At 42.0% G+C, this 26,876-nt stretch overlaps 2 protein-coding genes and 1 pseudogene across 2 annotated transcripts in view; 2 read left to right on the top strand and 1 right to left on the bottom strand.

The window, feature by feature from the left end:
- The window catches only part of IQCG (IQ motif containing G), a 40,479-nt gene extending 16,115 nt beyond the window's left edge, over nucleotides 1–24,364 (top strand). The window contains exons 7-11 of the mRNA XM_032631697.1: nucleotides 10,255–10,416; nucleotides 11,427–11,501; nucleotides 21,256–21,387; nucleotides 22,482–22,583; nucleotides 24,005–24,364. Of these exons, the coding sequence (XP_032487588.1) occupies nucleotides 10,255–10,416; nucleotides 11,427–11,501; nucleotides 21,256–21,387; nucleotides 22,482–22,583; nucleotides 24,005–24,145 (612 nt within the window). The 3' untranslated portion in view covers nucleotides 24,146–24,364. The remainder of the gene's footprint in view (nucleotides 1–10,254; nucleotides 10,417–11,426; nucleotides 11,502–21,255; nucleotides 21,388–22,481; nucleotides 22,584–24,004) is intronic.
- LOC116753682 (epsin-1-like) lies at nucleotides 2,981–3,883 on the bottom strand. Its single transcript, XM_032631695.1, has one exon. It carries the CDS (start codon nucleotides 3,728–3,730, stop codon nucleotides 3,179–3,181), a length of 552 nt encoding a protein of 183 aa, XP_032487586.1. The 5' UTR covers nucleotides 3,731–3,883; the 3' UTR covers nucleotides 2,981–3,178.
- LOC116753681 lies at nucleotides 7,501–8,893 on the top strand (annotated as a pseudogene).
- Nucleotides 24,365–26,876: the final 2,512 nt, after the last annotated feature.

The raw sequence follows: 26,876 nt of genomic DNA, 5'->3' as shown, positions 1-26,876 counted from the left end.
TGATAAAAGCCACGGGAAAAAAATAGAGTTCTGTATTAAATTAACATTTATATTTGCCTGTCCGTCTGTAACTAAGAATACTGGCTGATTCTATGAGAGTCTATGAATAAACTGAGTCAAATAGTCTCCCGTTCTAAAATGCAGATGAAGCATGATCAAGTCAGAACTTCTAAAGTCCAGGCTCCAATTCCACCCACTGCTTTCATTTCCATTTGAACTATTACCTTTCCAATCACACCAGTTTCCTCTTTTCTTTCCTTTTGTACTAAAATTTTCGCACACTTCACTGTCTTGGATAATCTCTTCTGAGTAAACTTCTTAAATGTGATAACTATATACTCCGATAAAGATGTTAAAAAAAATGTGATGCCTAAAACTGTACACACTATTATAGATGTCTAACCACAACAGAGGATAGGGGAGAATTTTTTCCCTGTTATATAAACAGTATACAGTGCCACAAATTGCGGTAATATAAACAAAGAGGAAGCACTCCAAATGCTTTTCACAATATTGTATGGCAATATTCTTTCATGATTGTGAAGATTCTGATGACAAACCATTAGAAGAAGTACAGTGAAAGGAAGACTCTGAGAAATCTAAAGAATACAAGGGAAGGGAGGCACCTTTTTACAGTGCTGCTATTACAACAACCAGTGGTGGGGCCCTAACCTCAGGTTCTCATGTTAGAAGCTGGGTAAGCCTCTAATGAAAGTGTTGGAAGACAAGTTAGGTCTTCACAATTCTCAACTTACAAGATTCTTCTGACCAAAATCAGGACTTTACTTTCATCTTTGCTTCTTCTTGGAGTCAGTCCAGAGTTCTAATAATCAACAGGGTTTTGAATTCTAATGTCTCTTACGTATCATATACCAGCTTTGAGTTGTTTGCAAATTTAACAAGCATGTTTTCTATATCTGTATTTAATTCTTTAACCCATTTTGGAGCCTAGAGTTCATCATCATCATGTCAACCTATTCTCTTTGGTACTCTTTCTATTTCTGGCCCCCCAAAAGGAAATTAGTCATTAAAGAATGCAAAAAGCTGAGGGGATGAGTGAAGAAAAGAGCGAGGTAACGTGAAAATTAGTAATAGTGTGGCCAGAGAAAAAAAACAAAGTATGGCTTGGAGTGTGGAGCAGTTCAGGGATGTTTTATGATATCATGCAAAGCTTCCAAGATAGCACAGAGCTTTCCAAAGTGCAGTCAGTGACCATGGATGGCAATGGGGTTGCTGAGTGAAGAACAAAAGGATGAGAAATCGGTAGGACTGTAGTTGATGTCGGGCTACCCAATCTAGACATCCGTGTGAACCCAGGTGTAAAAAACAAATTTTCATGATTAACTCCTGCTAAGGAAGAGGTACAAAATGCTCTTCATCCAGCCGTAGAATACAGATGGTCACTATGAGGGTCAAAGACAAGAGTTTGTACTCAAAATAACTGAGCACCATTAAGAAGATCCCTCTCAATATTGCCGTTAAGATTTTAGGGTTCTAGGACATCCAGCTTGTGGCCTTTGACTCCTTTTATGACTGGTCAAAATGAGTATGGGTGGGTTCATATCCTTCATGGTTACTGCATCTGACCTCAATAATCATGGCAAAGCTGAGGTAAGTGAAGGACTCCTCTTTAACAGCCGACCTTCTCCTTGAAGGCTCAGGCTTCTAGCTTACATAAGATGTATCTCTATATGTATGTATGTTATCTACCTATCTCTACTTCCAGTTTTCCAGCACTCAAAATTTAAGGGAAATGAGAATCCCTAGGCCCAGTGGGGAAATAACTCCTTCTTGGAATCCTATTCTGAGAACATCTACCCAGTGCTATATACCTCTGTGGCAGCTCCAGCATTGGAAATGTTTATTATACATGCTGGAGTCAATAGGATGAGGTAAGGGCAAACTGCTTTAAGAAACTCTAGATCAGCATAAAATCAGGCATTATTGCTGCCTCAGGACTTTGGCATACATTTTTCCTTTTTCTTAGAATTCCCCTCGACCCCACTTTTTTTTTTTTTAATTTTACTTTAGTTTTGGCTGTGTTGGGTCTTCATTGCTGCACGAGGGCTTTCTCTAGTTGCGGCGAGCGGGGGCTACTCTTTTTTTTTTCCCATAAGAATTGCCATTTATTCCCGAAGTTGCCAAAATCATCACCAAGGATTCACCGAGGGTGCATGAGGGGACGAGGAGGCTCAAGCACTGATTGAGGGGCCAGTCAGGAGTTGGGAGGGAGGGAGATGGGTGGGGAGACCCCCCCGTTGTCCCTCCCCCTTCTAATGCTGTGGGCAGGGGTCCCCCTCCGACCGCATCCCTCCCCATCCCCAGGTCCAGTTTCTCTCCAGGGAGGGAGGCAGGGTCGGGGATGGTGGGGAGAGGGTGTAGTGTGAGTGGGCCCCAGGAGGGGGAAGGACGCTGGGGTGGGGGCAGGGGTCCCCCGCTTCACATGCATTGACAACACTGGTCGCCCAGGGAGCAGGAATGGGGGAAGCCCCCTCCGGCCCTGGATTATAGGAGGAAGGGTTTAGTGTTGGGGGCCAGAGATCCCTGGGGCATCATGGGGGGGCAGGCCAGGGCCCCTGCCAAGGGGAGAGATGTACGTCAGCAGCGCTCCAGTGACCGGGGGCACAGGGCTGAGCCGGAGCTGGTTCAGGGTGAGTGTCGCCGGGGGCGCAGGCTGGAAGGGGTTGGTGATGGAGGGGCCGGTGGTTGGGCCTCCGCTCGGCAGGAAGGGGTTGGAGGCCTTGGCTCCTGGTGGCGTGGGGCCTGGCCGGCTCACCAGCGAGTCCAGGTCCACCAGGGCGGCACTGGGCCCCAGGAACGACTCAGGGGCCTTCCGCATGGGCGGCGTGGGCGTCGGGGCGGCTGCAGATGGGGGGGCTCCCCACAGCCTCAGCCAGAGAGCCCCCAACCCCGCTCATGTCAAAGGCACCGGGACTGCGAGCGGGTACCTCTCCGGTGAGCAGCTCCAGCTCCCCTCCTCCTGGCCCACAGTCTCCCTCTTGCTCTCCTCTATGGCCATCTGCAGCCACAGGTCGTCCCCACGGGGGATCCGCTCCTCCTTTTCGTGCTCCTCACGGCTCAAACTAAGGGCCAGCTGGACGTCATCCTCAGGGCCGCAGGACGGGGGCTGGTCGGCCTCCTTCTTGCTCATGGCCAGGGCCAGCTGGAGCTGCAGCTCCTACTCCCTGCTGCTCTGCGGCCAGGCCTGCTCTGCCTCGGGCGGGGTCCTAGAGCCCACGGCTGCGGAGGAGGCCGTGGCGGTCTGCACCAGCTTCTCCTTCGTCTTGAGCGCGTGGGCACACTCCACCCGCAGCAAGTCCTCGTGGCGCATCAGGGCCACCAGCTGCTTGGCCTTCTCGCGCACGTTCACACCCTGGTCCTTGCCGTCGCGATCCATGTACTGGAAGTCCTTCAGCGTCTGCACGGCGTACATGTTCTCCTTGCACTGCTCTGACACGTGCTCCAAGCCCGTCTTGATGAGGTACTCCATCAGCGTCATGGCCTTGTAGACGTGCAGCCAGTTCTTGCCGTGGTCGTTGAGCCGCTTCCAGATCATGCTCATGATCTCCGAGAAGGCGACGACATTGTAGGTGAGGTCGGCAATCTCAGACACGAGGGAGCTGGACGGGCCCCAGGGGTCGTTGCTCGTGGCCTCCCGAACCTTGATCTCAGCCTCCGAGTAGTTGTGGACGATGTTCTTCATCTGGCGCCGCAGTGAGGAGGCCGACATGGTGGCTGGCGGTGGGGAGGGGGGCTTGCCCTCCGAGGCATGCAGAGATGGGGCGGCGGGAGGAGGGAGGCCGCGGCAGGGACTGGCAGGTCACCACATCTCCGGAGCAGCCCAGTTGCAGAGCAGGCTCTGACCACACCGTCTACAACCTTTCCAGCACGCTAGCCACAGGCAGAGACCTACGGAGATCTCCTACAACCTGAGTCCCCAGGGAGGTGGCTGGCCCCTGCCTTGAACACAGGAGAGCACGCACTTGGAGACAGATGTGAACAGCTGAAAAGAGATGGCATGGGTGCCAAGACAGACCCAGCCAGACACACTAAGACGAAGAGCTGATCTGACAACTAACAGTAGGAGACTGAAAGGAAAGGGAAAGAGAGAGAAGAAGAAAAAGAGGCACAGAGAGAGCTGGGCAAAGACAAGAGAAACAGATAAAGAAACATGGGAAGAGAGTGAAGCAGGCGGGCAACGAGAAAAGACGGCGACCCTGAAATGAAAAGAGGCAGTAACCTGGGACAGGGAAATAAGAGACAAGAAAAATGGAGAAGAACATGAAATCTGGGTTTGAGATTCAGTTTGCTCAACTCTGAAATGAAGGAAAAGATTCCACCCGGCAGAACTGTTGATTAAATACAATGGATACATAAAGTTCTTGGCACTGCGCCCCGTGGGTAGTAGTTCAATAACGTTGGCTACTATTATTGTCAGAGAAAAAATAGAACTATTTCTAAAAGGGTGGCCATCAGAAAATGTGCTATCTTAACACCGTGTGTTTATATTAACGGGCATTAGAAGATATATTCAACCTTCACAGCAAAACTAAAACTTCACAGATACTGCTTAAAACAAGACTACGTTTTTCAAAATTGCTTAGCCCAAAGAGAATTACTAGATCGAATAAAAGACAAATCATATGGCAAAATTCTCCAAGGGGTAGTCAGATATCAAACGATATCAAAGGTCATCTGTCTGGAACAAAAAAATCTACAAATAATGGAAACCAGAGCTCCCAGCAGTTAACTACACACTTACTACGCGCCAGGGTTAGGCACTTAAAAGCATCACCTCTGTTATTAGGCAAAGCTGCCCTATTACGCAGGAAACATAAACACACTAATTTTCAAGACTAGGAAACTAAGGTTTGGTGATAAATCACCTGACAAATCTTACAGGCTCGCAAAAAGTGGACCTCTGATTCCAGAGCCGGGTTCTTCACCAAAACTAACTCAAGAACCTGGGGTAAGGGGCAGACCCTAGACCAAACGACAGACCCGCGGAGAGGGACTCGGGCTTGGAGGACATGGGTACCAGGACAAAAATGAGATGGGAATACGGCGGGGAGAGATGCACAGAGACTAGAGACACCTGGCGAACTGAGACACCAACATTAATCCTGACCCTCTGACGCCGAAACGTGACAGAAAGGCAGAACAAGACTGGGACAGACACACGGTGACAAATGCTTTGCAAAAACGCCAAAAGAGACATGGACACGAGCAGAAGGTAGGCCCGCGGGAGGCAGCGGCGCTGACACACAGACACAGGCAGACGCGGGAGAGACGGAGAGCCGGGGGCGGCCCAGGCCGGCCGGGAGCAGACACACAAAGGCCGCGGAGACGCCCGAGCGCGCCCGCCCGCCGCGCCCTTGCCAGCGCTCACCTCGGTCCCCTCACGCCGCGCTCCAGGGGGTCATGGCGGGCAGCCCCCTGCCCCCGCTCGGCCTCCGTGTCGCGGGGCGCTCGCCGAGCCGCGAGCGGCGGACGCGGGGCCGCTCTCGGGCGCACGCGCGGACGCACTGAGGGCTGCAGGCCGACGGCCCCGACGCCCCGGCGCCCGGGAGGGGCGCGGAGAGCAGGGCGGGGGCGGGGGCTACTCTTCATTGCAGTGTGTGGGCTTCTCATTGTAGTGGCCTCTTTTGTTGCCGAGTACAGGCTCTAGGTGCGTGGGCTTCAGTAGTTGTGGCACACGGGCTCAGTAGTTGTGGCTCACGTGCTCAGTAGTTGTGGCACACGGGCTTAGTTGTTCCGCAGCATGTGGGATCTTCCTCGACCAGGGCTCAAACCCGTGTCCCCTGCATTGTCAGGCAGATTCTTATCCACTGCACCACCAGGGAAGCGCAACCCACTTTTCTTACCCTTCAGGTGTCAGAGTAAACATTCCTTTCTCAGAGAATCCTTTCTTGGACTATCCAATCTAACATAGGTCTCTCTTGTTATTTTCTCTCATAACCTTTTCTTTCATAGCATATTGCACATTTTAAAAAGTTTAAAACTAAAAGTTTCCTTTTAATTACATCTTTCCCACTAGATTGTAAGCTCTATGAGGGCAAGGACCATGTCTATTTGGGCCTTTACTATTTACCTAGAGTCTAGTCCAATGCCTGATACATAATAAATATTTTAAAAATGAATACCAAAGCCATTAAATTGCCAAGCACTTATTATCAAAAAGGCCTGATATTACAAGTGTTGGCAAGGATGTGGAGAAAAGGGAACCCTCGTGTACTGTTGGTGGGAAAGTAAATTGGTGCAGTCACTATGGAAAACAGTATGGAGATTCCTCAAAGAATTAAGAATAAAACTACCATATCATTCATTTATTCCACTTCTGGGTATTTATCCAAAGAACATGAAAACACTAATTCAGAAAGATATACGTACCCCTATGTTCATTGAAGCATTGTCCACAATAGCCAAGATAAGAAAACAACCTAAGTGCCCACTGACAGATGAATGGATAAAGAAGATGTGGTATATATATATATATACACAGTATATATACAATGGAATATTACTCAGCCATAAAAGGATGAAGTCTTGCTATTTGTGACAACATGGATGGACACTGAGATTATCATCCTAAGTGAAATAAGTCAGACAGAGAAAGATAAATAACATATAATTTCACTCATGTGGAATCTAAAACAAACAAACAAAACAAAAATAGATGAACAAACCAAACAAAAACAAACATGTAGAACAGAGTAGTGGTTACCAGAAGGGGAAAGGATTAGGGGTGGGAAATGGGTAAAGGGGGTCAACTGTATGGTGACAAATGGAAACTAAACTTTTGGTGGTGAGCACATTGTAATGTATACAGAAGTTGAAATATAATGTACACATGAAACTTACATAATATTATAAACCAATGTTAACTCAATTAAAGAAAGAAAAGAAATTGCCAAGCACTTTGGAACCTGTGAAGAGTTTTCACACATATTGTCAATTAATCCTTATAATTACTTGCTAAGATATTGCAGGCAGGGTAGATATTAATGTTTCTATTTTAAAGAAGGTAAGACTTAGAGAGTTTAACTGATGTGGCCAAATTCACACAGCTGGTGGGGCTTGGGTGGGAAGTTAGGTCTTTTGATCATTTAGTTCAGTGCTCTTTCCACCAAAATGAGATAGTAATGGGAAATTTGTGTGGATACAGGGTACCCAAATAGTGTGCCTAGGAAAGAATCTCACAGTCCTGATGCTGAGAACTACTTATCTTTCATTTTCATTTATACCATCCATGATTATTGGGTAAATTTCCCATAGTGTGATAGCAGAAAAATAGATCCAGTTCCTTATTGAAATATAAGAACAAAAGGTAGGTTCTCTGTCTAGCTGTGACCGGCTGAGGCTGCACAGCAGCATAAGGCCGGTAGCCTTGCCCCGCTACTGCAGCGCAAGGGTGTCAATTGGTCCCGCCCAGAACACTTCAGTTCTGCCCTGCAAAGATATATTTAATAACTGATTGGTGTGCCCCTTTAATACAAGAAAATGGAAATTGAACAGCCAGAGGAAACTTTCCCAACACCAAAACCAATGGTGAATTAGGTAAACGCCCTGCTGAAGATATGGAAGACGAACAAGCTTTTAAAAGATCTAGAAACACTGATGAGATGGTTGAATTACACCTTCTGCTTCAGAGCAAGAATGCTGGGGCAGTGATTGGAAAAGGAGGCAAGAATATTAAGGCTCTCCGTACAGACTACAATGCCAGTGTTTGAGTCCCAGACAGCAGTGGCCCCGAGTGCATATTGAGTAACAGTGCTGGTACTGAAACAATTGGAGAAATTCTGAAGAAAATCATCCTTATCTTGGAAGAGGGCCTGCAGTTGCCATCACCCACTGCAACCGGCCAGCTCCCACTCGAATCTGATGCTGTGGAATGCTTAAATTACCAACACTATAAAGGAAGCGACGTTGACTGCGAGTTGAGACTCTTGATTCATCAGAGTCTGGCTGGAGGAATTATTGGGGTCAAAGGTGCTAAAATCAAAGAACTTTGAGAGAACACTCAGACAACAATCAAGCTTTTCCAGGAATGGTGTCCTCAATCTACTCTGACAGAGTTGTTCTTATTGGAGGAAAACCTGATAGGGTTGTAGAGTGCATAAAGATCATCCTTGATCTTATATCAGAGTCTCCCATCAAAGGACATGCTCAGCCTTATGATCCCAATTTTTACGATGAAACCTATGATTATGGTGGTTTTACAATGATATTTGATGACCGCCATGGACGTCCCGTGGGATTTCCCATGCCGGGAAGAGGTGGTTTGGACAGAATGCCCCCTGGTCGGGGTGGGTGTCCCATGCCTCCATCCAGAAGGGATTATGATGATATGAGCCCTCGTCGAGGACCTCCTCTACCTCCTCCTGGACGAGGGGGCCCGGGTGGTGGCAGAGCTCGGAATCTTCCTCTTCCTCCACCACCACCACCTAGAGGAGGAGAGCTAATGGCCTATGACAGAAGAGGGAGAGCTGGAGACTGTTATGATGGCGTGGTTAGTTTCAGTGCTGATGAAACCTGGAACTCTGCAGTAGATACATGGAGCCCGTCAGAGTGGCAGATGGCTTATGAACCACAGGGTGGCTCTGGATATGGTTATCCCTATGCAGGGGGTCGTGGCTCATACGGTGATCTTGGTGGACCTATTATTACTACACAAGTAACTATTCCCAAAGATCTGGCTGGATCTATTATTGGCAAAGGTGGTCAGCGGATTAAACAAATCCATCATGAGTCAGGAGCTTCGATCAAAATTGATGAGCCTTTAGAAGGGTCCGAAGATCGGATCATTACCATTACAGGAACACGGGACCAGATACAGAATGCTCAGGATTTGCTGCAGGATAGTGTGAAGCAGTATTCTGGAAAGTTTTTCTAAGTCTAGTGAAGAACTGAAGGGGTCCTGCATCTTTTTTTTTTTTTTTTTTTTTTATTCTGCTACTGTTTAAAAAGCCAACATTCCTCTGCTTCATAGGTGTTCTGCATTTGAGGTGTAGTGAAATCTTTGCTGTTCACCAGATGTAATGTTTTAGTTCCTTACAAACAGGCTTGGGGGTTGGGGGAGGGTGTGCAAAAACGAACATTGAAATTTTGAAACAGCAGCAGAGTGAGTGACTTTTTTTTTTTTTTTTTTTTTTGCGGTACGCAGGCCCCTCACTGTTGTGGCCGCTCCCGTTGCGGAGCAGAGGCTCCGGAGGCGCAGGCTCAGTTGCCATAGCTCACGGGCCTAGCCGCTCCGCGGCATGTGGGATCTTCCCGGACTGGGGCACGAACCCGCGTCCCCTGCATCGGCAGGCAGACTCTCAACCACTGCGCCACCAGGGAAGCCCGGTGGTCATTTTTTTTTAAGATGGTCATTTTTTAAATGGCTGAATTCCCTCAACCTGCCCCCAAACTAAACACTAAGTTTAATTTTCACTCCTCTTTTGGATATAAATAAATGCATCTCTTCTTGGACTTAGGCAAATATCTTGACACATTCAGTTCTGGTGATTTCTTAAGTGATTTGAAAGTCCATTGCTTGGGAGGAAATTCCACCACACATTCATGCTTCTAATAAGCTGGAGATTTTTCTTTGTTTTTGCAAATGCTTGCCCCTACTTTGCAACGATTTTCTGTTTGTAGTTGTGAAGAACCAAGGTGGGAAGCAATACAACAGATGGAGTAGTTGGTATAAGTATATACCAGAAGCCTAATGGTGGCAAGTTTTATTAATCAGAATAATACTTGGTTATATAAGTGACTGATGCTAAATAAATTCTGATTATTTTTTATTAGATAATTTCTCACTTATAGACTTAAACTGTCAGCTTGGTAGTGTCTACTAGTTAAACTTTGTAAAAAAATATATATTCTTGTTTTTCCATTGTATGCAAATTGAAAGAAAGAATGTACCATTTCTCTGTTGTATGTTGGATTATGTAGGAAATGTTTGTGAACAATTCAAAAAAAGATGAAAAAAGTTTCTGTGGATGTTTTGTGTAGTATCTTGGCATTTGTATTGATAGTTAAAAGTTCACTTCCAAATAAAACTCCCATAATGCTAGATTTGATGTGTGCCCAATTTGAACGAGGGTTGATTGACACCTGTAAAATTTGTTAAAACATTCCTCTTGTAAGGAAATACAATAATCTTAAATTATATATATAAAAAAAAAAGAACAAAAGGTAAGCTTAAGCCACTGAGCTGAATGGAGGTAGAATGTATTTCAATTTAGAAACCTGGTCTTACCTTTACAGAGTCGGCATGAATATATTGCTCACCTCAAGGACCAGTTGCAAGAGATGAAGGCAAAAACCAACATGGAGAATCGCTATATGAAGAGAAACGCTGAGCTGCAGATTTCCCAGACCCAGAAGAAATGTAGCAAAACAGAGGAGCTCTTGCTGGAAGAGATTGAGGTAATCACTGTTAATTAGGAATGAATCAGGTAGCTGGCAGTCAAGCTGTCGCTCCTGATTTGCCTCAGCTGACAAAGGAGGAGAGTGAGGGAGACTTTCCCAATCTTTGCTCTCTCTCTCCAGCAACCCTAACATTTGAGGTTAAAAACAAAAAAAGAATGAGGACTTGCTTTTTTGCAGGCAGAGATTCTGATGGGCTGTAGCTTACCTCTCCTGGTTTTTTGTAATGACTTTGAAAATTGGTTGTACTTTCTTCTCTTGGTCACTTTATCCTTACTTTATAAAACCACTTGCCATTTCTCCTGGTAATTATAGGGAGAGGGCAAAACAAGATGTTCAGTAACTGCAGGTTTTTGCTGCTACTTTTCTCACTCAACCAGTATCTTTCATCCCTCCATTAAGAAATACAAAATCTAGAGGGCTGAACTTCATGCAAACCTACATTTACAGAAATGAGAAGTCACAGTGAAAAATGTCAGGAGAAAGAAACAAGGGTAGACCCTCATTAGAGGAGGAAGACTAAATGGCTAAAAGAACAAGTGGTTGGCGAGAAGGAGCAAACATCAGTAGAGCGTATCACCTGTGTGCAGGAGGCGACTCCTTTCTCTGACTTATTTGAAAGCTTACTTCCCAAGTGTGGCTTAATACTATGACAACAAACTTTTTTCTTGCACTATGGAATTTCCTTCTGTAGGCCTGAGAAGCTTGTGCCCTTGAAGCATTGTTTCTCTCCTTAAATGGATACCAGTTTCCAGGCCACAGGATTATGGCCCTTTTGCTCTGGGCAGCTGCCTGTGTCTAGCACAGTGCCAGACATGGCTCAGCCATGTTGTGAACATGAATTGAGTTGAAGGGAACGGAATTGCTCCTCTGGAGCAATATCTCGGAATCTTAGGATCCCAGCTGGTAGAGAAGACCTGTACTACTGTCACAGCTACACCCCTGATCTTGAGAACTCACTTTCAGCCCCATTGGGAAGAATTCCTGACTTTGGCTTGTTGTTCTCACAGAAACTAAGGCTGAAAACTGAAGAAGAGAACCGGATTCATGCAGAGATTGAAATATTCCTTAGAAAGGAGCAGCAGGTGGGTCCCCAAAACTTTCTTATCCTCTGACATGTTTGTGTCCTGCTTATAAAATACCAAGGACAGCAAAAAAAATTTAAGGAACGAAAAATCAACCATGATTCTACCAGCCTAATAAATGAGCTGTATAGCCCACTTTTCTTTAAAAGTTATCCATCTGGATAAATATTTTATAAAGCTGTAATTTGAGTACAGGTAAAATTTTGTCTTCTACCTTTATCATTTGGCACTATATAAGAAACTTTTCTTATTCCTATATTGCTTCATAGTCATAATTTAAAACTAAAATTTCCTGATTTCTTAAAATTATAAAAATAGCATATTCTTAGTTGAGGGAAGATTTTTTAAAAATTGCCGATTGGGGACTTCCCTGGTGGCGCAGTGGTTAAGAGTCCGCCTGCCAATGCAGGGGACACGGGTTCAAGCCCTGGTCTGGGAAGATCCTACGTGCCATGGAGCAACTAAGCCCATGCGCCACAACTACTGAACCCACATGCCACAACTACTGAAACCCGCACGCCTAGAGCCCATGCTCCACAACAAGAGAAGCCACTGAAATGAGAAGCCTGTGCACCGCAATGAAGAGTAGCCCCCACTCACCACAACGAGAGAAAGCCTGCATGTAGCAATGAAGACCCAACACAGCCAAAAATAAATTAATTAATTTTAAAAAATTTGCCAGTTGGTTTTTTACTCATTTTTCCATTTTATTGCAGTCTCTTCATAAAATAATTTTAAGTGGTTTTATAATGTTCCATTGAATGGTTATTCCATAATTTGTTACTCTTTTGTTTTGGATATTTAGATTATTTCCAAAGTTTCATTATTATAAATAATTCAGTAATGAAAGCTTTGCCCAAATAACTGTTTTATTCATTGCAATTACTTACTAAAAGTAAATCTCAAGCATGAGATTATTAATTCAGAGAGTCTGTTATTTTGTGACTTTTGATAAATAGTGCTAGTACTTTCTGTTTTACACTGACATCAGCAATTTATGCAAGCACTAATTTCAAGGTATCCTCAATAGAACTAGCCGTTTTCGATTTTTTTTTTTTTTTTTTTTTTTTACTTGCAGGATCTGGCTTTAATGAATTTGAACACAAGGCACAGTTTTCCAGGTGTATGTAAATATATGTCCATTTTAAAATTGCTTTTTGCTTCTTCCATCTCTAATTCTTTTGGACAGGAATGAAAGAATGTTTAAATTCTTTCTTATTCAAGCAAGAACTTCTTTAGCCTAATAGTCTTTTGTTGCCTCCTAGATCTTGGTGAGTTTTCTGTGGTTAAATGATGCTTTTAACTTCTGTATCAACACAAACTGTCTTTGTTGGTTTCTCCAAAATAGTATTTTCTTCCTCTAGTGTGTCATTACAGTCCCTTTTGGCTTTTGTTTCTTCCTCAGGGAATAAATGTGGGTGCTCCGTGCATCCCCTACATACAAAATGCTGGATCCGGGATTCTAATCCTTGGCATTTAGGACGATCCATTAGGGGCTTATAAATGCGCATTTTCACTCCTTCTACAAAGGCACTGGTCTGCTTTATGACAGAGGGCTTAACATTCCTCAATTCTATCACTCCATCCATCTTTGGTCCTGTCCCACAGTGTACTGCAATGTTTTAGATATTTTTAAAAGTCTACTAATTTAATGAATTGTCTTATTTTGCATTTTTTGCTTACTAATAGAATTGACCATTTTTCCATGTATTTATTTACTTATTTCATTTCTTCTTGTCTGAATTATATATGACTGAATGGTTTTAATTAGTATTTCCAATACTAATAACAAACCAAGCTGAATGGAACCTTTCAAAATATCCCTGTTGGATGAATAAGGAAAACATCTCCAGCTTACTTATGATATAGCCTGCCTTTGAGAAACTGGATGAATTTGCAGCAAATAATTCTAAATCTGTGGTTAAAGAAAATAATTTCTAGATGCTATCTCACAGGCCTTTACTGAAAAATATATCAGTAGGCTATTAGAACCTGTACCCCTGTAACTTCAGGATTATGTGTCATGTTACCTGTTTCAAATGTTAGAAGTATAGCAGGTATTTGATGACGATCAGATGAGTGGGTGGATAAATGGATGTTGGATGCATGAAGTTAGTGTCCCTCACATCTTCGGCCCTAATAACACAAGTGATACACAAATACTTTTTTTTTTTTTTTTTTTTTGTGGTATGTGGGCCTCTCACTGTTGTGGCCTCTCCCGCTGCAGAGCACAGGCTCCAGACGCGCAGGCTCAGCGGCCATGGCTCACGGGCCCAGCCGCTCCGCGGCACGTGGGATCTTCCCGGACCGGGGCACGAACCCATGTCCCCTGCATAGGCAGGCAGACTCTCAACCACTGCGCCACCAGGGAAGCCCCACAAATACTTTTTAACGAAAAATTGGAAACAGTACAGAAATACATAGATTTTCAAAAAGCGAAAGCTGTCTTAATCACTTCCCTTTCCAAAGATTTCTTCCATATTCTTTTCCTTTCATGTACATATTTGTGTATGTACCTAAATACTTGTTTTTAGTATTTATTTATATTTGTTTTTGACATAAATGGGATCATACTATATATGTTTTTCCAGACTCGGTTTTTTAAAAGAAGTTACTTTGTCTTTAATGTTTTCTTTTTTAAAAAAATAGATTTATTTTTGGCTGTGTTGGGCCTTCATTGCTGCGCATGGGCTTTCTCTAGTTATGGCGAGCGGGGGCTACTCTTCGTTGCGGTGCACGGGCTTCTCATTGCGGTGGCTTCTCTTGTTGTGGAGCACAAGCTCTAGGCATGTGGGCTTCAGTAGTTGTGGCATGTGGGCTCAGTAGTTGTGGCTTGCAGGCTCTAGAGATCAGGCTTAGGTTGTGGCGCATGGGCTTAGTTGCTCTGCGGCATGTGGGATCTTCCCCGGCCAGGGCTTGAACCTGTGTCCCTTGCATTGGCAGGCAGATTCTTTTTTTTTTTTTGCGGTACGCGGGCCTCTCACTGCCGTGGCCTCTCCTGCCGCGGAGCACAGGTTCCGGACATGCAGGCCCAGAGGCCATGGCCCACGGGCCCAGCCGCTCCGCGGCATGCGGGATCCTCCCAGACCGGGGCACGAACCAGAGTCCCCTGCATCGGCAGGTGGACCCCCAACCACTGTGCCACCAGGGAAGCCCGGCAGGCAGATTCTTAACCACTGTACCACCAGGGAAGTCCCTGTCTTTAATGTTTTCTAAGGCAGTACAATTGCTATATAACATGCCATGAGGGGGTTATACCAAAATTTAGGTAACCATCCTTCTGTCAGTGGACATGTCTCTAAGTGCATGGTATATGGAAATTCTATTCATTTTTGTAATATTGTTCTAGATTCCTTATGTCCTCTCATATTAGTTTTAATGGTTTTTCAGTTGATTCATTTGGATATTCTAGGTAGAAAATCTTATTGACTGTAGATAATAACAATTTTATATTTTCCCTTTCATTATTTATATGTCTATTTCCATTTTGTGGCTTATTGTACAGATAGAGTGGCAAGTGTAGTGTTTTGTAGTAGTAGTAATAATAATGTGGCCCCGTTTTTCTATTCTTGGTTTTAATGATGTTTCAGTCAGTATTACACATGAATTCATAGTCATGCCAAGTTTCTCGTGTGCAAGTTAGGGTTCCTTGGTAAAGAATAGGACCCTGCAACTTAGAATGGGAACACCTGGTGGGGATGATGGGCTCATGGAGTGCCAGAGGACATGTGGCAGCACCTGACTACCAAAGCGAAGGTGGACACGATTGCCATGGAGCGCAGCAGAGAGGTACTGGTAATCAGAAAGCCTTTGCCCACAGGGTTGTTTGGCAATGACTAATTAATTGTGGTATCTCTAGGAACAAAATTGATGGGCAGCCTGATAAAGCATTACTTGATCTATATAACAGAAAAAGGTCCAAGTCTAGTTGCCAAAAACCTGATTTGAGTCACCACAATGAAGAGTCAAGACCTCTCATCCAGTTTCCAGACTAAGTAAATTCACAGACCCAGAGGAATTGGCTACAAAGGAGGGATAAAAGAGAACTCTAGGGCTAAAGGACAGTATGCAAGGAAGGATGTTTGCTTTGTTGCCCTGGGTCAGAGCTGGTTTACAGCTAGTAGGGTAAAGCTGGCAAGCAGGGAACTGTGGACTGTGTTTGGCAAGCAAGAATCCTTCTGCTGTGTCAGCAAAACTTGGTGAACAAGTGCCACTGAATGTCCCACACCCATGCCACCGTGAGCTGTGCCCCTGAAACAAAAGAGGAAGCACACTGGAACCAAGGAGAGAAGCTCTTCTGTCATATCCCTCTGGCGCCCTCTACTGACAAAGCTTCACATTTTGCAAGCTTGCAAAACAAATGTTTACTGCAAGCACCAAGTTTCACAAAGTGGGGTCAGTGAAGGATGATTTGGAGCTGAGAGGATGGTGATTTGATAATTGGCACAAATGGGGATCGTATGACGTTTGCACTGTAGGTTTATGGGAGGTAAACCTTATCAAGTTAATAAAGTTTCCTTTTAGTTATATATTAAGTTTTTTTTTTCTTCTTAATCGGGAATGAGCATTCAGATTTATGAGATGGATTTTTTTTAATCCATTGAGATGAGATGATCTTTTTCTCTTTTAATATGTTAATAACTTAAAACACATTAATAGATTTGTTGATTTGACTCATCTTAAATTTGGGGGATAAATCCTACTTGTTCATAATTTATTATTCTTTTACTAGACAGTTAGAATTGTAGATTTTTATTTTGTATTTATATATTCTATAAATGAGATTAACCTATAGATTCATTTTTTGGTGCTTCTTTGTTGTATTGTGATCAGTTATGCTAGCTTGGCAGTTTGAATTGGGAAGCTTTTCATCTTTTTATACTCTGAAACCTACAAAATAAAAATAGAACAAAATAGATTACTATTTGTTCCTTGAAACTGGTAAATTCAGTCATAAACAGTCTTGCTGGGTATCATTTTAAAGGAGATATTTGGCTCCCTTTTCCATTTTTTAAAATGATTACTGATGTCTTTACTTAAAAAAAAACTCTTTTTGAGTGATTTTTGGTAACATATCTTCCTAGAAAATAATCCATTTCATTAAAACGTTCATTTCAAATTTATTAGTATAAACGTGATCTATAGTCTCTTACAGTTTAAATTTTTCTATTATTTCTGAAGTTATCTTTTCCATCCTTTACTTTAAAAAATTTGTGTCTTTTCTCTCATTTTCTTGCTGAGCTTTGTCAAAGGTTTGACCATTTTATTGGTCTTCATAAAATCCATCTTTTGGTTTTATTGAGCAAATCTGTTTTGTTCCCTGTCACATTGGTTTTTGCTTTAATTTTGAGTAATTATGTTCATGTATTATTTATAATTATTTAATTATATAGTTACTATAATTATGTATAATTATTTTCTTTGAGCTTATATTGCTAATCTTTGTCTAGTTTCTTAAGTACTCAATTCATTTATTTTCAAATTTTATTATTTTCTTTTTAAAAAATTTTTGCCTGCGTTGGGTCTTTGTTGCTGCACACGGGCTTTCTGTAGTTGCAGTGAGCGGGGCTACTCTTCATTTTGGTGCGTGGGCGTCTCATTGCAGTGACTTCTCTTGTTTTGGAGCACGGACTGTCGGTGCATGGGCTTCAGTAGTTGCAGCACGCGGGCTCAGTAGTTGTGGCTTGCGGGCTTAGTTGCTCCACGGCATATGGGATCTTCCTGGACCAGAGATTGAACCCATGTCCCCTGCATTTGGCAGGCAGATTCTTAACCACTGAGCCACCAGGGAAGTCCCTTATTTTCTTGTAAATGCATATAAACCAACACTTTTCTGAGTACAGTCTGAAGTTTTAATAAATAATGCTTACATTGTCATTCCTTTCCAAATAATTTGAAATTTATTTATTTTTCCCCAACATTTTATTATGAGTGTTTCCAAATATACACAAAGTTGAAAGAATTTTACAGTGAATGCCCTAAAGCCCATCTTCTAGTTATGATTCTACCATTCACATTTTATTATTCTTGCTTTATCACGTCTATACATCCTTCCTCCATTAATCCATCTTACCTTTTCTGGGCCTTTAAAAGTAAATTGTAGGCATCATAATTTTTAGTTTACAATTTGTTATTTCCTTTTGTTGTTGTTATTATTATTTGTTATTTCCTTTTTAACCCTAGTTATTTAATAGGGTTTTTTTTTAACGTCTTTATTGGAGTATAATTGCTTTACAATGGTGTGTTACTTTCTGCTTTGTAACAAAGTGAATCAGTTATACATATACATATGTCCCCATATCTCTTCCCTCTTGCGTCTCCCTCCCTCCCACCCTCCCTATCCCACCCCTCTAGGTGGTCACAAAGCACCGAGCTGATCTCCCTGTGCTATGCGGCTGCTTCCCACTAGCTATCTATTTTACGTTTGGTAGGTAGTGTATATATGTCCATGCCACTCTCTCACTTTGTCCCAGCTTACCCTTCCCCCTCCCCTTATTAATAGGGTGTTTTTTAATTGTCCAAGTAGTTAAGGTTGGAGAGGAAAGAGTGTAGGCTGTCTTTCTATTGCTCACAGCAATGCTTTGACCTTTACACTCTTACTGTCTTCCATTATGGTCTAGGAATGTGAAATATAAGAGTTATGCTTATTGGAATTTGTAGAGCTCTTACTTGGGCTTCATATATGCTCACATTATATGACTATTTCATGGGTATTTTAAAAGAATGTTTTCTCTGTTAGGTACAAAGTTGTGGAATTGTCTATTAGTCTAGCTGTCAAATTCTTCATATTGTTATTTATTTTGGTCTACCTGAGCTATTAATTTCAGAGAGGTGTGATAGTCTCCTAAGATGATTGTGGATCTGTCAATTTCTTACATTTCTAATTTTTTGCTTTATATATTCCAAAAATATGTTATTAGAATATAAAAGTTTATAACTGTAATATCTTCTTAATAAAGCTTGCCTTTTATCAGTTTAAAATATCCCTTTTTGTCTCATTTAATTATTCTTGGCTTGAGTTCTGTTTTGCCAGATATTAATTGCCAAACCTGCTTTCTTTTTGCTTTGATTATATTAACTGTGGTTTTTAAAAATAGCTCATAGTTGGATCAAAAAAATCTGAGAGGTTTTTTTTGATAGGGGAATTTACTCCAGTTAATTTTATTGGGATTTTTCATTTGTTTATACTTGATATTTCCATATATATATAATATATATATATATATATATATTTTTTTTTTTTTTTTTTTCGGTACGTGGGCCTCTCACTGTTGTGGCCTCCCCCGCTGCGGAGCACAGGCTCCGGATGCGCAGGCTCAGCATCCATGGCTCACGGGCCTAGCCGCTCCGAGGCATGGGGGATTCTCCCGGACTGGGGCACGAACCCGCGTCCCCCGCATCGGCAGGCAGACTCCCAACCACTGCGCCACCAGGGAAGTCCTGTTTCCATATTATTTTATGTTTCCTGCTTTTCAAGCTTTCTAGTTGTTGCTCTCCTTTTTTTTTTTTTTCCTTTTTAAAATTATTTTATTTTATTTATTATTTTTTTGGCTGTGCTGGGTCTTTGTTGTGGCGCGTGGGTTCTTCTTTGTTGTGTCGTGAGGGCTTCTCCAGTTGTGGCACGTGGGCTACAGAGTACGCGGGCTCAGTGGTTGTGGTGCGCAGGTTTATTTGCCCCACAGCATGTGGGATCTTAGTCCCCCAACCAGGGATCGAACCCGTGTCCCCTACATTGGAAGGCAGATTCTCATCCAATAGTGGAATTGATCGAATTTTTATTTCTTGACTTCCAGCTTTCTAGTGCAAACTTCAACTATTTGCATACCGCTTTCCTGGTTTTGTAATATCTGCATACCACCTGCATTACTACTATTTTCTAGTTAGTTATTCACCTAAACAACTATATCAATTTATTTTCAGTTAAGATAATATTATTGCTATAAAAGGAAAGCCAGTATCATTTGCTGTAAATAGAAATTAATGTAAATAGAAGTGCAAGAAATATCAGATGATGTTATTACATTTCAGCCAGCTCATCTTGCCTGCCTGGAGCCTGTTCTCTTTTTTTTGATTAAAAGAAAACGAAAGTGTTAAGATTTAGAAAGATGTTAAAGACATGATTGCAGCAAACGGACAGGCTCTAAGTTAATCAGAATCATGGATTGTGATTGATTTTTTAAAATATCATGTTTACATACCATCTAAAGGCTCCTCTTGATGTCTCATTCTTGAGGTACATGCTTCAGGAGTTTGTCATACATTCTTTTCTTGCAGTGGTAACCCTTAAACATTTAGCTTTGTTCTTTCTATTAAATCTAATCAATATCTCTATCTACTTGCCTTTATTAAGGCAAAGCTTTTACTTACCTCTTCTCTTCCTCTCCTACATCCCATGTTGAAATCATTCACTATATATTTCTATTTTACAGTTGATAGAACTGAGGCTTTGGAGAGTTGAGTAAACTTGTTTGAGTGCCAAAGTTGGGAGTTGAGCCTAGGCAATCTGCCTTCAGAGCCTGTGCTTTTTCCACTAGACTATACTGCCTAATTTGGGATTTAGTTCCAGATTATGATTTATTACTAAAAATTTATGACATATAGCTTAAATATACATTTTACTATTTCTTATTCATATCTCTTTCATTTTATTTTGCTAAAGTATATCCTTGAGGGACTTCCCTGGTGGTGCAGTGGATAAGACTCCTTGCTCCCAATGCAGGGGGCCCAGGTCTGATCCCTGGTCAGGGAACTAGATCCCACATGCATGCTGCAACTAAGAGTTCACATGCCACAACTAAGGAGCCAGTGAGCTGCAACTAAGCAGGTGGCAAGCCTCAACTAAAGAGCCCGCAAGCCGCAACTAAGACTTGGAGCAACCAAATAAATTATTTAAATAAATATATTAAAAAAATAAAGTATATCCTTGAGTAACTCTTTCAGAAAGACCAGGTATATTTCTTTCTTCCCCTCACATTTAAATGTGAGGCTGGCTAGGAATAGAATCTTAGATTCACATTTATTGTCTTTTAGAATTTTGAAAACATTGTACACTTCTCGACTATTATTTAGTCTTGGCAATCAAAGAGATGACTGATGCCATTCCTACCTTTCAGAATTTCTACCTACCCTTTATTCCTTTCCTCTTCACTGCAACTTCTCTTGTCCAGACACGTGGAAGGCCCTTTTCCCCCATTTTATTTAAAAAAATATTTAAATATTTATTTATTTTGTGGCATGCGGGAGCTTGGTTGCAGCATGTGGGATCTTTAGTTGTGGCATGTGGACTTCTTAGTTGCAGCACGTGGACTCTTAGTTGCAGCATGCAAACTCTTAGTTGCGGCATGCATGCGGGATCTAGTTCCTTGACCAGGGATCAAACCCAGGCCCCCTGCATTGGGAGTGTAGGGTCTTACCCACTGGACCACCAGGAAAGTCCCCCCCACCTGTTTTAAAATTGGTAATAACACACACAAAGTACAAAAATATTAAGTATATAGTTTGATGAATATGGCTAAGCACCCCTGTAACCACCATCCAGATAGAGACATAGAGCACATTTACAGCATCCCAGAAGTCTCCCTCCTGCCCCATTCCCAATCAATAAACTAACCCTCCCCCCAAAAGTAACCATTATTCTGACTTCTATCACTATAGAAAAGTTGTGCTTGTACTTCTACCTTATATAAATGACTTCATACAGTATATACTGTTTTGTGTCTGGTAGAGTCATATTTTAATGTTTTTTTCCAAGTAGAAACTTGAGGAGAAGCTAGAGTTCTGGATGGAGAAATTTGATAAGGACACAGAAATGAAACAGAATGAACTAAATGCTCTCAAAGCTGCTAAGGCCAGTGACTTAGCACACCTTCAAGAACTTGCAAAGACGGTAAGGAAGCAGAGGCTTAATACTGTAAGGCAGAGCACTGAGGAGTGGGTGGTAGCTAAGCAACAGTAGCTGGGGGATACTCTTTTTGGTCACAACGTGGTATGCCTGTAAACCACTAGGATTCTTTCTTGATGATGATGATGACGTCCTCGTTGATGGGGACAATAAGAGCAGCAGCCGACACTTTATATTGCTTAATCTGTCCCGGGCACTTTTCTAGTATTTTACATGTATAACTAACTTATTTAACCCTCCCCAAACTCCTTGAGCTAGATACTGTTTTTATTTCTACTTTATGACCTCTGAAGATAATTTATAAATGATGATTTATAAAAAGCTTCTGATTATGGTTTCATCATTGAATAGATGTAGAACTTCTCAAATTTCTCTTTTAAAAGATGGCTGCTATTTGTAGGTATACATTCTATTAGTTTTTTAAAATTAATTATTTTGATGTCATTAGCCACACATCAAGTTAGTATTTCATTTTTTTTTTAAAGAAGAGGGCAATTTTTAAAATTAATTAATTATTTGTTGCATTGGTCTTCATTGCTGCGTGTGGGCTTTCTCTAGTTGCGGCGAGCAGGGGCCACTCTTCATTGTGGTGCGTGGGTTTCTCATTGCGGTGGCTTCTCTTGTTGCAGAGCACGGACTCTAGGCGCGTGGGCTTCAGTAGTTGTGACGTGTGGACTTCAGTAGTTGTGGCTCATGGGCTGTAGAGCGCAGGCTCAGTAGTTGCGGCGCACGGGCTTAGTTGCTCCGCAGCATGTGGGATCTTCCCTGACCAGGGCTTGAACCTGTGTCCTTTGCATTGGCAGGTGGATTCTTAACAATTGTGCCACCAGGGAAGTTCTGGCATGGTTCATTTTAAAGTTTTATATTAAAAATGCAGGGCTGGGGAGTTCCCTGGTGGTCTAGTGGTTAGAATTCCAGGCTTTCACTGCCATGGCTGGGGTTCAATCCCTGGTTGGGAAACTGAGATCTCACAAGTCATGTGGTGCAGAAAAAAAAAAAGAACACAAAAAACCTGGGCTGGCTGGACCACAGCTTAGTGAGCAAATTCTGTAACATATGATTGATGTCTACTTTTGCAGATAAGGGAATATGAACAAGTCATCATTGAAGATCGTATAGAAAAGGAGAAGACCCGGAAGAAGATAGAACAGGATCACTTGGAATTAGAGAGCAGCATAAAGGTAGAAAACTGGCACCTTGGTAATTGGCATCTTGGGGCTTTTTCAATTCTGTAGCTGGCCAAACACTGAGGAATGCAGAGCATCTCTCGTTTATTATCACACGTGGAACAGGGAATCTGTGAGGAAGCATGGCCTAAAAATTGGGCTTTGCCAACACACGGCCCGTGGTGCAGGGAGACAGTTAAGAGAAAAGGACATGCCCCCAATTTTTAATCCAGGAAGGAAGAGGTGGTTAGCAGTGGAAGCAAAACCTAGAACTTGTGCCCAGAGGTCAAACTTATGAATACTAGTTCTAACCAAAACAGCTCTTAAAGGAATTCTTTTTAATATACTACTACTTCTTAAAATCCTATTTATAAATCAGTCCAGGCTATCTGCTAGGTTCAGATCAAGAGCTGTTTTCAAAAAAGGTGAAGGTGATTAAGTAGCAGTTCAGAAAAAAAGAGAGAGAGTTTTATATGAACTTGTGTATATTAGTGATGATGAAACTGGCAAGTCAGATTCTGGGAAATATTTTCAAGCAAGAATAACGTCAGCTGGACTAAAACTGTAGTTTTGACAATTGCTCTTCTCTCTGAAAGAGAAGTATCTGCTGAGACCCTACAGTGTGCAAGCTGTGGTTTAGGATGTATATTAGGGGGTGTATTAAGACAGTAAACTTTGAAGTACATTCAGGACCAGGTATTTAAACCCAAACTTGAGCTTTCCATTAGGAGTCAGATGTGTAGTTAGCAAGTATTTATTGAGCTTCTCTGGTGTTTTCTATTTGTCAGGATTCCTCGATTTAGAGCAAAACGGTAAGAGGTAGCTGAGGACCATTTTTGTTTTCTTTTCATTAGTGGATTTGCTCCCAGTCTTTGAAGCTTAATCTGATTTGAAAGTAGACCAGACTGTATTTAGAACAGTTGTGTCTAATGACTAAGATATTCAAGGGAGCTAACTAAATCCTTTTTGAAGGGGAGTTTTGATCCTTTCATCAATCATTAGAGATTGAAATGCACCAGGAAACCTACTGAAATCACTAGATTATCTGCACATTTTTGACTGAGTGCTTGCTTTTGCCTGTGGTCCAGGTAACTAGCATCGCTTTTGGATCAAATGGTTGTTAGATTCGGGGAACTTGGAAGTTCATAAAGAGCAGCAGTACAAGGGACTCAGGTTTCTAAGGGTAAAGGAAAGATAGGCCTAATCAGATCCCTTTTCTTTAGTTTTACTCCTTGAAAACTTTAGAGTCCAGGGCTTAAGCTCTGAGTCCTGCACAACAGGCAAGCACTGCTCAAGGATAGCATGCTTGGCCACTTCTGTGTCTCAGAGACCATCTTCACAGAAGTTAGTTTATGAAGAAACAATCCCCTTATGTAGAAAGAATGCAGCTTGTCAGGCATACTACAAATTGTACCCGCTTCCCTGTCCTCTTCCAGCTCCAGGCCTGGTGGCGAGGCACTGTGGTGCGGAAGGAAATTGGTGGTTTCAGAATGCCCAAGAAGGACAAAGATGATGGCAAGGATTCAAAAGGTAAAGGTAAAGGCAAAGACAAGGACAAGCGGAGAGGCAAGAAGTGACCAAGTTATCTTCTGTCTTTTCTGCTGGTGTTTTGGAGGTCGGAAGGAGGACCTGAAGGGAGTAAGAAACATCTTTTACCATCACAGATAACTCATCTACAGGTTGTTTCTTATTTGGACATTCTCAGGTGAGGCCTAGTTATACTAGGTCACCTTGACTGTTATACTAGTTTTCAAACCCTTAATTAGGATTATACTGTGGATTCAGAGCTTCTTCATAACTTGAAAAAAAAATTCCTGGGAAGAAATATTTCTAGGAGTCTTGTGAAGATTCCTCTCGCTCTTTCTCACCAGAAAAAAAGTACATAATCCTAGTTATAGTGATACATTAAAACTTCAGTAATTCCTGTAATGTCTCTGATTCTGACTTTATTCAACTTGCCTATAGTGAAAAACGGCACTTAGGAGCAAAGAGTGTCATAAATGACACTCTTTTTTTGGCATCTCATTTATTTTTTTATACAGCATGTTCTTATTACTTATCTATTATATATATATTAGTGTATACATGTCAATCCCAACCTCCCAATTCATCACACCACCACCCCCTGCCACTTTCTCCCCTTGGTGTCCATACATTTGTGCTCTACATCTGTTTCTCTATTTCTGGTCTGCAAACTGGTTCATCTGTACCATTTTTCTAGGTTCCACATATATGCGTTAATATATAATATTTGCTTTTCTCTTTCTGACTTCACTCTGTATGACAGTCTCTAGGTCCATCCACGTCTCCAAAAATGACCCAATTTCATTTCTTTTTGTCTGAATAATATTCCATTGTATATATGTACCACATCTTCTTTATCCATTTGTCTGTCGATGGGCATTTAGGTTGCTTCCATGACCTGGCTATTGGAAATAGTGCTGCAATGAACATTGGGGTGCATGTGTCTTTTTGAATTATGGTTTTCTCTGGGTATATGCCCAGCAGTGGGATTGCTGGATCATATGGTAATTCTATTTTTAGTTGTTTAAGGACCCTCCATACTGTTCTCCATAGTGGCTGTATCAATTTACATTCCCACCAACAGTACAAGAGGGTTCCCTTTTCTCCACACGCTCTCCAGCATTTGTTGTCTGTTGTCTGTAGATTTTCTGATGATGCCCATTCTAACCGGTGTGAAGTGATACCTCAGTGTAGTTTTGATTTGCGTTTCTCTAATAATTAGTGATGTTGGGCAGCTTTTCATGTGTTTGTTGGCAATCTGTTTACCTTCTATGGAGAAATGTCTATTTAGGTCTTCTGCCCATTTTTTGATTGTTTTTTTTGTGGTACGCGGACCACTCACTGTCATGGCCTCTCCCGTTGCGGAGCACAGGCTCCAGACGCGCAGGCTCAGTGGCCATGGCTCACGGGCCCAGCCGCTCCGCTGCATGTGGGATCTTCCCGGACCGGGGCACGAACCCATGTCCCCTGAATCGGCAGGCAGACTCTCAACCACTGTGCCACCAGGGAAGCCCCTATTTTTTTTAATACTGAGCTGCACGAGCTGTTTATACATTTTGGAGATTAATCCTTTGTCCGTTGATTCGTTTTGCAAATATTTTCTCCCATTCTGAGGGTTATCTTTTCTTGTTTATAGTTTCCTTTGCTGTGCAAAAGCTTTTAAGTTTCATTAGGTCCCATTTGTTTATTTGTTTTTATTTCCATTACTCTAGGAGGTGGGTCAAAAAAGATCTTGCTGTGATTTATGTCAAAGAGTGTTCTTCCTATGTTTTCCTCTAAGAGTTTTATAGTGTCCGGTCTTACATTTAGGTCTTTAATCCATTTTGAGTTTATTTTTGTGTATGGTGTTAGGGAGTGTTCTAACTTCATTCTTTTACATGTAGCTGTCCAGTTTTCCCCTCACCATTTATTGAAGAGGCTGTTTTTTCTCCATTGTATATCCTTGCCTCCTTTGTCATAGATTAGGTAACCATAGGTGTGTGGGTTTATCTCTGGGCTTTCTATCCTGTGCCATTGATCTATATTTCTGTTTTTGTGCCAGTACCATATGGTCTTAATTACTGTAACTTTGTAGTATAGCCCAAAGTCAGGGAGTCTGATTCCTCCAGCTCTGTTTTTTCCCCTCAAGATTGCTTTAGCTATTCAGGGTTTTTTGTGTCTCCATACAAATTTTAAGATTTTTTGTTCTAGTTCTGTAAAAAATGCCATTGGTAATTTGATAGGGAATCCATTGAATCTGTAGATTGCTTTGAGTAGTATAGTCATTTTCACAATATTGATTCTTCCAATCCGAGAACGTGGTATATCTCTCCACCTGTTTGTGTCATCTTTGATTTCTTTCATCAGTGTATAGTTTTCTGAATACAGGTCTTTTACCTCCTTTGTAGGTTTATTCCTAGATATTTTATTCTTTTTGTTGCAATGGTGAATGGGATTGTTCCCTTACTTTCTCTTTCTGATCTTTCGTTGTTAGTGTATAGGAATGCAAGAGATTTCTGTGCATTAATTTTGTATCCTGCAACTTTACCAAATTCATTGATTAGCTCTAGTATTCTACTGGCATCTTTAGGATTCTCTATGTATGGTATCATACCATCTGCAGTGACAGTTTTACTTCTTCTTTTCCGACTTGGATTCCTTTTATTTTTTTTTCTCTGATTGCTGTGGCTAAAACTTCCAAAAACTATGTTGAATAATAGTGGTGAGAGTGGACAACCTTGTCTTGTTCCTGATCTTAGCGGAAATGGTTTCAGTTTTTCACCATTGAGAATGATGTTTGCTGTG

Source organism: Phocoena sinus, chromosome 4, assembly GCF_008692025.1.
Source record: "Phocoena sinus isolate mPhoSin1 chromosome 4, mPhoSin1.pri, whole genome shotgun sequence".
NCBI classification, from domain to species: Eukaryota; Metazoa; Chordata; class Mammalia; order Artiodactyla; family Phocoenidae; genus Phocoena; species Phocoena sinus.
Note: the sequence above shows the minus strand (reverse complement) of the source record. Positions and strands in the feature narration are given on the sequence as shown.

What these genes read in the sequence shown, in the direction of transcription:
- LOC116753682 (XM_032631695.1), bottom strand. Translation starts at nt 3,730, where the DNA reads ATGTCGGCCTCCTCACTGCGGCGCCAGATGAAGAACATCGTCCACAAC.